Source organism: Leuresthes tenuis, unplaced genomic scaffold (genome assembly GCF_036924035.1).
Source record: "Leuresthes tenuis unplaced genomic scaffold, fLeuTen1.0.hap1 SCAF_7, whole genome shotgun sequence".
Lineage (NCBI taxonomy): Eukaryota > Metazoa > Chordata > Actinopteri > Atheriniformes > Atherinopsidae > Leuresthes > Leuresthes tenuis.
In genome coordinates, this window is record NW_027325361.1 from 3,638,797 (window position 1) to 3,653,074 (window position 14,278).

A 14,278-nucleotide genomic window follows, 5' to 3' on the forward strand; every position below is an offset into this window, starting at 1 on the left:
TACCGACTTGTTGTTCCAGCTATCCACCAGAGGCTGGAGTCCGATGGCACGGAGAAGGTGGAGGGATCGATGACCCAGCGACTGGAAAACATCCTCAACCGTAAGCATCTTGTCCAGTTATTATAGGTATAGTTAATACAAATTATTTGGTATTGTTTCTACAACAACATCATGTGTCCAGCTGAATTAATATCAAGCTTTAAATGGTAAAAGGGGGGCTTGTGATCTGCAGCATCCATGTTTAGCAGTTATAACAGACGCTGATGCACAGTCACTGCAGGCCACAAACATCTGCTCTGGGGGTCTTCCTGCCTTTAACAAGCAGATTCCCCTGCAGAACCGTGTGCCCACTCTTGTATGTCATACACGATACTGTGACTACTCTAATGGAGGGTCAATAAGCCGGCCCTTTTCCCGAAGTGTAGAGTAAATAAATCTCCCAGCCGGACATAGCTTTCATCCCTACCAATCCAGACTTGAGGGCCCATGGCCCAGCAGGCCTGGGCCTCTGTTCACCCCCGAAACCCATGCATCAAACGCACAACGCCAGCCAGCCAATCACAGAATGACCTTGTGAAATGTCAGCTCCATGACAAGTCAGATTGGTGAGTGAAAAATGTTAAATATTCCTCCGTTCGGTCTTGTGCTGTTTTTCCTTCAAGGATTTTGTTATGGGGGTGGGGTTCTGTTTTGATTATAGGATCTTTGTTTTTTTTCTATCTGACGGCACATCCGTGACCACCCACAAAGCCAGTTAGCTGTGCAAAAGTCCCACCGAGCAGGCTGACTTAAAGATAGATGTCACTTTCTCCTTAGCAACTTAGTCTCCACTCCTGCTCTTCTCTTTGTGTCAAATACCGTCCAGAGCAGGAAGAAAACCAGAGACCGGCAATAAGGGGGAAATGTGGTATCAACATTTATTTATATAGTATCCCAGTTTCTCATTTTCTCCTGCCTCTTTCACTCTCACTCCAACATTTTCTCACTGTCTTTTTCTCGCAGGAGCGAGCGATACTGCAGATACTCTCTTCCAGGAGGTCTTGGGACGGAAAGACAAAGCTGACTCCACACGCAATGCACTCAACGTCCTGCAACGTTTCAAGTTTCTCTTCAACCTGCCACTCAACATAGAACGCAATATCCAGAAGGTGCCTAATTAGCGCTGATGCTAAATCAGTGCAGCATGCTCTGATAAGCTGCGTGTCGTTTGATTGTTGCACAGTTACAGTTTGGGAGGCCATGAGAATGAGTTCACAGGCTCTGATGAACAAAAATCACATTATTTTTCGTACTTTTTTGCTACACATCTGGTCTCCGTTGTTGAAAATGCTCGAAGTGAGCTTCCTGTCTCTTTAAAGGTTTTTTTTTAAACCTGGACCTTATTTCTGGCATGATCTACTTATCATAACGGTTTGGTGAAAGTCGGCGTCCTTCAGAAGATATTTAGATTCCTCGAGATCCATATAATGGAGTGAACGGGGCTTAGAGGATGCAGCCTCTAAATAAGGCATTATCTGTCTTTATTTCACCAATACTTTAAGAAGAATGAATGAATGAACGTGTGCTATAGCTCTGTTAGCTCATAGCTGCTGTTATGTGGCTACTTGCAGCTATAGGAGAGCTAACGGAGGGATTTCTACACAGGCACACTACTGGGACCACTTCATCCACACGCCCCCCTGCAGCACAGTTTATTCACTCCGTGCTCTGTGACAGTCGGCTAACTTCACACAGAGTTTGCTGCTGATAGTTTAGTGCAACATGGCAGGATATTTATCAGATTTTGACCACGTGGACGACGACTTTGAGTAAGATGGACATTCTTACCGGAGTGAATAAGCTGTGCTGCAGGGGGGCGTGTCGATGACATCATCCCAGTCGACAAGTGTGTAGAAAGCCCTTTATAAGCCCCCTGATAGCCGCCAATAACAACAACACAGCAGCTATGAGCTAACAGAGCTATAGCACACGTTCGTTCATTCATTCTTCTTAAAGTATTGGTGAAATAAAGACAGATGATGCCTTATTTAGAGGCTGCATCCTCTAAGCCCCGTTCACTCCGTTATATGGATCTCCAGTTATCTAAATATCTTCTGAAGGACGCCGACTTTCACCAAACTGTTCTCAGTGAGTAGATGAACGTATTTCATGCCAGAAATAAGGTCTAGGTTTAAAAAAAAAAACGAACTTCCCCTTTAAGCCACTCCTCTATAGAGTCCCGGTCTGCTGATTGGTCACTCGGTTGATCACAAACTGCGATGTCTTTTGTTTGTGCGAAGGTGTTTCGTGGAGATGTTTCTGCGCCACAAAGGATATATTAGAAGCTGCTCAGAAGCGATGTCTCTTCTGGGAGAGAATCAGAGAATTTTCCTGTTACATGCACAAAATCTATATTTAAAACTGAAGGAAGGGGAAAATAAACAAAACCGAGCAGACTAAACATAAAACCTTCTGGCATCTCATGGAGTTTTGCTTGGTCTTATTGATGCTGCTAACGCATAAATGCAGGAAAATGCATCAAACAACAACAGCCTGTCTGCAGCTTCTTTATTTTAGTGACTTTAGTCTCAGTGACTCGGCTTTCCAAAGTCCTCCATGAAGCAGTTGATTAAAGCTTGTAGTGAAGGTCTTATTACACGTTTGTAAGCTTCAGTTGGTAAATATTCTCCTGACTCGTGGACTTTTTCCCACCTTTAGGGAGAGTCTGATGTTCTGAACCTGCTTTAAAGACGCAGCGCTTTGCAAATATACACTTTCACGTCAAAGTTTCAACTCTTTTTCATTTACTGTAGCATTGCTTCATGCTCGTCTCTCCCCAGTTTGTGCTGTATATTTGTTTTGAGGCACGGCTTGGCCGACTGTCGACCAGAGGGTGGGGCTAGAGAGGCTTAAATACACAGCGTGTGTCATGATTGATGACTTAAAAGAAATAGTGCACAATTAACCCAACTGATGTTTCCTTGCAGGGAGATTACGATGTGGTGATCAATGACTACGAGAAAGCCAAATCTCTGTTTGGGAATACGGAAGTTCCGGTTTTCAAAAAAGGTAAATGGATTTTGAGTTTTTCAGCCCGATAAAAGCTCAAACGGGGTTTATTTTCTGCTCCTCAGACACTTTTGCTCCTCTGTGCTGCAGTTTACACTGAGGTTGAGACGAGGATCGGAGCCCTGAGAAGCCTCCTGTTGGAGAAGCTGCTGCAGACACCGTCGACCCTCCACGACCAGAAGAGATACATCAGGTTTATATTCCCTGTTTGGCTTCATCTGTCTGTGTGTCCTCAAAGGCTTCGCCTTCATGCATCATACAGCCTCGAAAAATCAAATAGAAAGTCATGAGAAATCTCTTGGACTCTGTCATTGCGCTGCTTTTGGTTTGTTTTATGTCTGTTTATGTCATTGTTTACCAAAACTTCAACCTCCATCCGCAGTTTTTTTTTCGCCTCTCACTTTTCTTCTGTTCACAGATCCTCTCATCTTTCTGTTATGTGGCTCTCTTGTTTTAGTTATATATTTTCTTCTGTCCCTTGCCTTTCTATCCCTCCTTTTTCCCTCCATCCATCTGTCCGTTCATACTTGTGGTTTCTACCGATTTATTATTGTTAAGACCAACCTGTCAGGATCACAGAGACCAGCTCTCAACCACATGGCAACATCTTTCATCCCGGTGCATTAGGCACAGCTCTGAACGCCCACTCAGCTCCTGTTTACTCTTCGCATGGCGGGTGGGAGCGGCGTCCATTTGTGTGTGCATGTTTGGTCCATGTGGGTCTTTGCTGAATCTTTTGAAAGATGCCACCTAATGAGAAACAAAGGGCAGCTGGTTTATTGGATGATCGCAGAGGAAGCCAGGCCACAGCTTAGCGCAGGAATCATCTGATATCCCAAAGGACACCAAAATGATGTCCAGGAAATAAACTCCTTGGAGACGGATTGTGATTACTGGGATGAAAAACCGGTCTGACTGTTTGAGGACATCAGATCCTCAAAAATCTCTGTGATACCTGATCCGTGCGCATAAATAACACAAGCAGCTCTCTCTTTGCAGCCTCAGATGTTCAATTTCTAATAGTTTGATGCCAGAACTTGAGGGAGGAGATGAGAACAAGAGCAGGCCTCTATGCCGACAACACAACATTTTACACGTGCTTCTTCTGTTTCGAACACCATGCGTTTCTGTTATGGTTTAAAAGCTTTTATCAGAGAATCTCAGGGTTTGGATCGATTATAAAGTCTCAAAGGTTATAAAGTTATAAAGGTTTGATTTTCTCTTATTTGGAAGGAAAGAAACTGAGTGATTCTGATGATATGCTGTCCTTTCCCTCATCATTACCTTATTTATGAAAAGATTCTAAGAAGTAAGATGCCAGGTTTACTCAGTTTATAACTCACCAGCTTCCCTGGAATTAGATGAATCTGCTTTTTCATCTGCTGAACATCTGAGAATAAATACTCTGTCGACCAGGAACATTCATCTGGTAAAGTGTTTAAGGCTGCTGTTCTTGAGAGTTAACTTTCTCTTCGGTGTGTTTTATTGTGTTTGTGTGACCTCGTTTGACCTCTTATTGCCCATTAACTCCCGCCAGCTTTGGCACATTTTGAATTTAGAAAGTTCCCTGAAAAAGCAAACACGCTGTGTGTTTGGTGTTGAACTGAAGTCTCCAAATGCCAAAGAAAAATAGCTTAAATGCTTCCTTTATCGTGTCCTTTGGTACAGAAAACACCGAACACTCCTTTATGAAAGAAAGAGCTTTACTATAGAATAGATTTACTTCTTCAAAGTGACGCTTTTATTTTATTTCTTCAGTGTTTTTAGCTGTGATTCACGTGGAAACAGATGAGGTCAGGAGGGTGAGTTTGAGGGGCCTTTAGTGCCTTTTCATTTCCACTTTAGACAAGTGGAAAAGACTTAGACTTATAGTGCACAGGTTGGTCTTTGCTCATCTTCCCAACCTGGTTCAGAAAAGATGGAGTTTTTTCACTGCTCCATCCTACCCTCGGTCTGTTTAGTTGCTACCGCTTGGAGCACCGGAGTTGCAACTAAATTTATACATCGTGGCTTGAAATGTTTAGCTTTAATTTCAGTGTGAGTGTGTTTCTGCTGTGGTTTTTAGTCTGTGCTTATGTTACGGTGCAAACAGACAAAGTGATGCTGGAAAACTTTGGCTGTGGACTACTTGAACTAGTTTTCATCGCGCACTTGGAAAGATTTGTTGAATGCCTTTAGAAACAGGATACCTGCAGATACTTCCACATTCAGTGGAGAAGCGTCTAAAAATGAGTGTTAAAGGAGAACTCCGGTATTTTTAAACCTAGACCTTATTTCTGGCATGAAATACGTTCATCTACTCACCGAGAACAGTTTGGTGAAAGTTGGCGTCCTTCAGAAGATATTTAGATAACTGGAGATCCATATAACGGAGTGAACGGGGCTTAGACGATGCAGCCTCTAAATAAGGCATTATCTGTCTTTATTTCACCAATTCTTTAAGACGAATGAATGAATGAACGTGTGCTATAGCTCTGTTAGCTCATAGCTGCTGTTATGTGGCTACTTGCAGCTATAGGAGAGCTAACGGAGGGATTTCTACACACTCGTCACAAAGTTACAACGTGAGGGGTGTGTGGAAACTTAAAAACAATGCCTTTAAAAGGGAAATGGCTGCAGCACAGCTCATTCACTCCGGTAAGAACGTCCATCTTACTCAAAGTCATCGTTCCCATTGTCAAAATCTGATAAATATCCTGCCATGTTGCACTAAACTATCAGCAGCAAACTCTGTGTGAAGTTAGCTGACTGTCACAGAGCACGGAGTGAATAAGCTGTGCTGCAGGGGGGCGTGTGGATGAAGTGGTCCCAGTAGAGTGCCTGAGTAGAAATCCCTCCGTTAGCTCTCCTATAGCTGCAAGTAGCCACATAACAGCAGCTATGAGCTAACAGAGCTATAGCACACGTTCATTCATTCATTCTTCTTAAAGTATTGGTGAAATAAAGACAGATAATGCCTTATTTAGAGGCTGCATCCTCTAAGCCCCGTTCACTCCGTTATATGGATCTCCAGTTATCTAAATATCTTCCGAAGGACGCCGACTTTCACCAAACTGTTCTCTGTGAGTAGATGAACGTATTTCATGCCAGAAATAAGGTTTAAAAATACCGGAGTTCCCCTTTAAGCCCCTGCTTCCCGACCCCTGACTGAGTGACTGTGGAGGAACGCTGATCTTTTATCTGAATTATTAATATCCTATGAAAGAGGAATGATGTTAAGCCTACCAATTATTTATTTCTTTTTTAATTCTTTTCATCACATCCTAACGACACACTGTGGCAGCTGCATTTGTCGGGGGGGGGGGGTTTCCTTTCCTGGAGAGGTGGAGCTGTGCTCCACGCCTGCTGTCTCCGTCGGCTGTGGGGAGATTTTCAGAAGCACTCAGCAGGTCACGTTATGGCTATTGTGGATGAAAAAGCATTTGCCTCCAGGGCTGGGGTAACCGATGCCAGCTTTCTGATGTTGAACTGAAACCTTACAGCTTGCCGGGCTCGTTGTGCATCTGTTTCCATGATTGGGATTTTTTAAAGAGTTTGTGAGCACATTTTCACCCCTGCTCCAGACATTTTTACACATGGCAAACCGTACAGGGGGGCTGGCATACGTGTGCATGTGCTCATTCTGTACACAAGGCCCCAGATTTGTTTGTGACACGTGTGTTTGTGTGTTGCGCAGGTATCTGTCTGACCTCCACGCTCCAGGTGACCCGGCGTGGCAGTGCATCGACGCTCAGCACAAGTGGATCCTGCAGCTGATGCAAAACTGCAGAGACGAGTTCCTCACTGGCCACAGAGGTGACTGACGAGATCTGAGCTGACACACAAAGTCGGTCTTTGCCATATGAGCCTGGTGTTAGTTGAGGGAAGAGAAATTCACCAGCCCTCTGCCCACATTCCCCGCTCAGTCACCGCCCTCCCCTGCCTGTTCTGTTTGAGGCCTGTATGTTTATTTTTTCATGAATGTATGAATAAGATGAAAGCGAAGGAGCGCTGGCTTTGGATTTGAGTTTCAGGGCTTGACGTGTTACCGCACACACACACACACACACACACACACACACACTATCTTTCTCACTCACACACAGCTCCACAGATGGATTGGAACAATTAACCCCAATTAAGCTGTTCCTCTGTTAAATCAGCCAGCAGAAAAATGTGGATGTGAAACCATCCACTCAGGAAGACGAGCGATCCGACCACACTTTAGACACATCCGTGCACGAGCACACTGCGAATGAGGGGGCTGCTTCACATTGTGCGGTTGGAACGTAAACATGTCTAATGCTAAGGGTAACAGCGATTTCCAGGGCTCGGGCTTGATGGATCGAGGGCTTTGGTTTTCCCTCTGCCTCCCCACATTAAATATCATGATTATCATGTCAGTGATGGCCCCTTCTCACTTCACACATGCATTCCTCAGCACAGCCACTTGTAACAAAGTGAATCTGAAATCACATGTGGTCGAGATATCATGTGCAGAACTCAAATGTGCTCAAACGCTTACCCGCCAGTGCCCATTGAGAGCTACTTTATTTACTTAAAAACATAAAATGCAGTTTGAAGTGATTTAATATAAACTTTAGATCCAAACAGTAATCTGTATGCATTATAATTCTGACACCATATGTATAAACACGGCGCAGACAAAGTCCTCAAACTTAGAACAAACATTTCTCAATCATTTGTCAGTGTCCTCTAAAATGAAACCATCTGCTTGTTAAAAGCCAGGCGTATTGATTTGAGTGATCAGTCGTTGAACTGTTCTAACGCACCAAGGACCGACTGCACATAAAACAAAGACCACTTGGTCGAGTTTAGAGGAAATGTTGTTCAAAAGGAGCCAAATGTGGTTTTCAAGCAGGTGGAACATGACTTGTGGTCTCTGCTGTCAGGGTAATGTAATCCACCTCGGTCCATTTGCTCATACTTTTGTGTGGTTATGACAAAAACTATGAGCTCACATGTGAGTGAAATAAAAAGGTAGATCATTCATAAATAAACACAACTGAGCGTAGAAGCAGTTCTTTTTCTTTGAAGGTTTACAGAAGGCACAGCTTGCAGTGAAACCTGCGTCATTCGTGTCCGGCTCGCTAAGTCGGATAGCATGAAGAAATTAGCTTGAATCATGTGACGTGCGTTTCTGTAAACGTATCATGTTTGAAAGTCGGGCTTTTTCGGGTTGATGTGGGCTTTCAGGATTGTGGTCACATGGAGCGCGTTTACGTGCCCGAATGGCCGAGTTTTTTTGGTTTTGTTTCAAAGAGACCAGCGAGGTTAAGCTTGGATGGCGAAAAGCTTGAATTCTTGTGGTGTTTTCCCGTGACGTGGCGTGTAGAGCACGGCTAACTCTGCACAGCTGTGCACGGCTTCATCTTCCCCTGCAGACGGTGACACAGAGACGACTTCACCGTTTGTTCGAGGATCCAAAGTGTCTTCCAGGTGAAGCGTTCAGAGGAGGAAAGTGTGGTCATAGCGCTAAATTCGTTGGTCGCAGGCTTTAAATCGACGGTAAATAAACAGCAGTTGTCCCTGCTGTGCGTTGGACGCTGCAGAGACGTCGCTGTTTACGCCCACATGTGATGGTTTTCGCTGCCTGACTCACCTCAGCGCAGGTAGAGCCATGAAAGTGTCACCAGCTGTGAAGGAAAACAAACCAACTGTTCGAGCTATCGTCCCGTGTCACGGAAAGACGTGACACTGATGTCAGCGCACGACAGTTTTTTGGGTTTTTTTGCTGTTTTGTATGAGTTAATCTTTTGAAAAAGCGCGTTTCAGCAGGTGGTCGTGACCTGGAACTCTGACCGGAGCCACTTCGCCAAAAGCAACTCGCAGCCCAGTAATGTTTGTGGAGGCCTGGTTCGGGTGGGAGTGGAGCTCGCATTTTAAAACAAATGGACGGTCATCAACACCCCCACTGGTGAAGAGCTCCACGGGATATATTTAGATGTTTAAACAAATGCTGTCACTGCTCTGGTGAGGACAGACGTCACATACACAAAGGAAATAACGTGCACACGTAACAGAAAGGTTTAAAGGAATCTTCTGGGTTTTCTTCTCCTTTACCACAGCTGTCTTACACACTCTTACCCTCAAACACACACACACACACCTGGTAGCTATTGGCCGTCCCCTTTCCACGCTGCTCACCTCTGGCCCAGCTGTGAAACCTGTGCCTCCTGCAACATCTCTCCACCCAGGCGGTGTGTGAACAGCCATCATCGCAGAACTACATCCACTGCATTCCACTGACCTGACTCTTCCTCCCCTTCCCTCCAACCTTTACCCCCCCCCCATCCCCTCTGCTGGCAGCTTACTCCCACAGCGAACAGCTTTCTGTACTCAGAAGACATCTTTTATGCTCATTACACGTGGCACAGATTGTTCTCCTGTGATGGGTCAGCTATATCTGCAATAACTAGAATCATTTTCCCCAAATTGTGTGCTTCCCCATCAGGAATATGAGGCCAGAGGCCGTTCTGGCGTAGTTATGACTCCATTAATTACCCCATGAACGGTCTTAAACATGAAATGGAGCCATCTATCTTTTTTGTACCAACAGCCCAAAGGAAGCATGGCCGAACAAGTTGCTTCCGTATGTCTAAATACTCCCATCGTGCCCCGATGTTGCAATCTGACTCTGCCTCAGCCAATTATAAATCGCAATACTCTTGTTTCCTGAGCTGCACTTCTTCTGCCAAAGTCAATACACTTAGCAGGACACTTTTTGTTGAGAAATAGGTTTACCGGTGAACATTTAGAGGGATTCTCACGTTTATCTGTGAGAGGTGTGCTTGTGATGTTTGGGCTTCGCCGTTATTACTCCGGGGGAAAAGCTGTGATTATTAAACACAGTAATCAGAAAGATATTGGCACGTCACGCGATTTCTCTTTTCAACTTTGACTTCTTCTGAAAGTCAGGAAAGTTCAGGGTCTTTACGTTCTTTGCAGGGCATCAGCGACCACAGCCTCAGACCCAATGAGGAAGTGTGCACAGGTCCCACATGCAGAGGTTTCTACATTTTAACCTCTTCTGCAGGATCTGAATATCTTCAACAGAATACTAAATGCAGGCTTGTACAGAAATCCTTGAGCTGCTCCTCATTTCTTCTTTACATTTCCAGGAAAACAGTAAATAGGTGCAGCAAATCATGGAAACGTGTGCAAACATAAATGTAAATACAGTAAATAAGGCAAAAAACAGGGTTTGTTCAGTTCTAATGAGCTCTAAAGTGAATATTTGGTCTGAGCTCCTTTATTCTCCAACACAGCCTGAACCCTCTGAGACGAGCTTTCTGTCATTTCTTTAAGGAGTCTTCAGGAATAGTTCTCCAGGCTTCTTGAAGGACATCCCAAAGCTCTTCTTTGGATGTGGGCTGCCTTTTGTTCCGTTCTCTGTCAGATGATCCCACACTGCTTCAATAATGTTGAGGTCCGGGCTCTGGGGAGGATTCATCCCTCCATAAGACCTGTTGCCACTGATTTTCAGTCCACTTCTTGTGTCATTTGGCACAGCTCAGCCTTTTCTCCCTGTTTCCCTTCCTTAAGAACGGCTTCTTGACAGCCACCCTTCCATGGAGACCAATTCTGATGAGGCTTGGGCCAACAGTAGATGGATCAGCTGAAGGTCCAGATGCATCTCTCAGGTCCTGTCAGGTCACAGCTGGATTTTTTCCTCTTTCTTAAGGACATCACTTTCAGATCCTGTTCATCTGCTGTAGATAGTTTTTTAGGCCTGACACTTCTTCTTTTGTCCTCCACTTGTCCAGTTTCCTCAAATGTTTTAAGGACACACTGCACACCATGGTGAGATATGCCAAGTTTTCAGCTAATAGCTCTTTGGGAATCACCTTGTTGCTGCAGAAATCCTATTTTCTGTCTGTCAAACTGTGTTTTCTTTGCTGTTTTTCATAGATGCAGCTAAAGAAATGGGAACAAATGATGTGTCTTTGTGACAGGCTGCTGGTAACAAAGTGCCTAAAGATCCAGTTTAAAATGGCTTCTTTGCTAAGTTGTCTGTTCTGTGTCGACACAACACTGGTTCATCCCTTGAGTTAGGAGCCTTTTTTCTGCCTGAATGGTTCATAGGTCAGAGTTAAGTGGTCTGGCACAAGAACTGGACTGAAAATGAGTGAAAAAGCAGCAAATGTCTGAAGAAAAACTCTGGAAAACCTTCAGAAAGTCTGGAGAACTATTGCTCAAGACCACTTTTAAATGTTACAAGAAAGTCTGACTGCTTGCATGCATAAAAATAAGGAAAAGGAGGAGGGTGGAGGGGCGGCTCTGGCCTATTACACAGTACTTTACACCTAAAATATCGCACACTCACTCGTATGTTCTGGGGACGTTGGGGGTTCAGCTGACACCTGGATCAACAGCAGCTCTCATCCCTGTAAGAAGGCAGGAAAACATCTCAGAAACAGCCTCTCTCACACGTGTGTGTGTGCGTGAGAAAAGCTCTGACTCAATTGAGAATTTCCTTCCATTTTCTTGCCTGGTGTGTGTCGTATGCACGGCCGTCTGAACCACACTCGCTCCTCAGCTTGGGGATTTCACAACACTTGCTTACACACCACATTCAGGCTGTGACTCACCAGAACGCTTTTCTCTGTGTGTGTCAGACACATGTTTTGGAAATGTGGCCATCCGTCTACCTTGGTTTAGACAAACTCCATGTGGGCGTTTTGCAGTGTTGCACGAACTAATCTTTAAGTTTCATTTTCATTGTAGCAATTTTGCTCCCACCTTGGCTCTGCGGCGTTTCACTTTCATTCTTGTTTGTCAACTTTCACCCCGCTGTTACAATTAACTCATTTTACGGATTAATTGCACTGAATTTATCCCGTTTGCCGAGATAAGAGGTTGCAAGGCTCGGCCATGCGGTGCTCTTGCGTGGCTTCCTGGTGCCATCTAGTGGAAGAGTGCTGTCAGGTGGAGTTGTAAACCCGCTTCACCCCTGCACACACAAAGCCCAACGCTCTGTTTCCTCGCCCTGCAAACAACGGGACATTCTCTCAGCTGTGGGTCGGGGCAGAGATGGATCAGAACACAAATAAAGAAAGTCCAAGAACGCCGAGGGAAGATTGTTTGGTGTGAAAGCCTGCTGAGCTTATTCAGGAATGTGGAATTATGAAAATGGCTGATTTGATTATTTGATATGTGAAGTATGTGTTTCTCTGTCCTCCCTCCCGCTCATGCTCTTCTTGTCCGTCAGTGGGGGCTGGAGCTCTGGACCTGGAGGGGGAAGCCCGAGCGTCGGCCCTCGGCAGGCTCAGCCACGCCGTGCCTCTGAAGCGAGGGGGCAGCCTACGATCACCGCGACCCAGCAGTGAGTTCACCCACACACACGGTGCTGAAGAGGGGCTTCCCTGTCTCTGGGTGTGCACTTGTTTGTGTTTGTTACACTTTCTGTAATGGGAGGCGCTTATCGGAATCTTCTCATAACAGCCTGTACAGTTACAGTCTCCACAGAAAGCTCGATTCAAGCTTTGTGCGCCAGAAGTAAAACACTTCATTGATATAGGTTCAAGTCCCTCCATCTCCTGCTTTGTGCTGCATGTTTAGCCAAAAAGCTGCTCTGTGCTGATCTGTGTAAATCTCTGTTCCAGCTTGTGGATTTGAAACGCCACAGAAGGTGCAGTTTGTAGAGAAGCTTTCGGACGTGGTGATCGGTCAGCTGCCCAACTTCTGGAAGCTTTGGATCTCTTATGTTAACGGAAGTCTTTTTAGCGAGGTAAATATTTCAGCTTATTTAGCTTTATTAAAGAGTCGGTTAGCCGAAGTCATCCATTTAGACTTGAGCTGGTGTTTGTGATGCTCCTTCAACAAACCACACCCCCCCATGTGAAAACACCAGGAGCCTCATGTACAAAGAAAGTGGCGTTGGCCACATGACCGTGGAAATGTGCGGTGCCTCACGCCAACTTCATGGCTGCCGTACGCACTTTTCTAATGCAACTTTATTCGTGTAACTATCCTAATATTATTCCCCGTGACATTCATTGAGCATGTGCGCCCCCTATTTCTGTCCTGTCTTCATAATATCATTACTAGTCAGTGGTTAAAGTTGGTAACTTGCTGTTTTTTGCTGGTGAAACTACAGCTTAAGATCCTTCTAACAAGCCTCTGATCGTCTCTGTGTGCAAATGTTAATAACTCCGCGTGTAAAGTGTTAAATGTCTTAATCAGCCTCACCTTTTCCCCACTTCTGCACATGAGTTACTGTATGAACACGTTTGCTGTGAGTTACGCAAAAACAGGTATTTACCTTTAATCAGAGTCACCCACCACCCCTGAGGGAGCAGGGTGGGCCCCTCTTCTCCTGTCCCCCCGCCTGTTTTGGCCGCACTTCGGCGGTGGGCAGCCACTTCTTCTTCTTCACCTCTGCTTGTGTCAGACCCCACAGCATTGACAGCCTCGCTCACGCTCTCCCACCCACCCCTCTTACCGCTTATGCCGGAGGACGGCGTCCCAAAGAGCACATTTTTGCGCGCCTCCACTTCAGAAAGTAGCACCTCCATCTCGCTTTCCGTGAAGTTCTTCTGTTTTCCCGTCTTACTCATTCTTTTTTTTTAATTTTCTGATCGTGCAGAGAGGGGAATCGCAGGTGCAGGGCTCATTTAAATATGCATATTTAATTAGGGGATGCTCTCTCCGGGTCGGGAATGAGATCCTTCCCCAAGTGGAGGAGTTCCAGTATCTCGGGGTCTTGTTCACAGTGAGGGACGAATGGGGCGGATCGGTGCAGCGTCTGCAGTGTTGCGGGCTCTGCACCGACCCGTCGCTGTGAAGAAGGAGCTGAGCCAGAAGGCGAAGCTCTCTATTTACTGGTCAATCTACGTTCCCATCCTCACCTGTGGTCACGAGCTGTGGGGAGAGACCGAAAGAACAAGATCGCGAATACAAGCGGCCGAAATGGGTTTCCTCTGCAGGGTGTCTGGGCCTCCCTTAGAGATAGGGTGAGAAGCTCAGTCATCCGGGAGGGGCTCGGAGTAGAACCGCTGCTCCTCCACACTGAGAGGAGTCAGATGAGGTGGCATCTGGTTAGGATGCCCCCTGGACGCCTCCCTGGGGAGGTGTTCAGGGCCCGTCCCACTGGGAGGAGACCCCGGGGAAGACCCAGGACACGTTGGAGAGACTATGGCCTGGGAACGCCTCGGGGTCCCCCCGGAAGAGCTGGAAGTGGAAGAGGAAGTGGCCAGTTCTCTGTTAAAGCTGCTGCCCCCCCGACCTG

At 45.8% G+C, this 14,278-nt stretch overlaps 1 protein-coding gene across 1 annotated transcript in view; it reads left to right on the forward strand.

The window, feature by feature from the left end:
• Positions 1-14,278, forward strand: part of exoc2 (exocyst complex component 2) — a 49,250-nt gene that overhangs the window by 24,010 nt on the left and 10,962 nt on the right. The window contains exons 7-13 of the mRNA XM_072388924.1: positions 20-100; positions 1,003-1,148; positions 2,967-3,048; positions 3,139-3,241; positions 6,725-6,843; positions 12,260-12,373; positions 12,654-12,778. Coding sequence (XP_072245025.1) covers positions 20-100; positions 1,003-1,148; positions 2,967-3,048; positions 3,139-3,241; positions 6,725-6,843; positions 12,260-12,373; positions 12,654-12,778 — 770 coding nt within the window. The remainder of the gene's footprint in view (positions 1-19; positions 101-1,002; positions 1,149-2,966; positions 3,049-3,138; positions 3,242-6,724; positions 6,844-12,259; positions 12,374-12,653; positions 12,779-14,278) is intronic.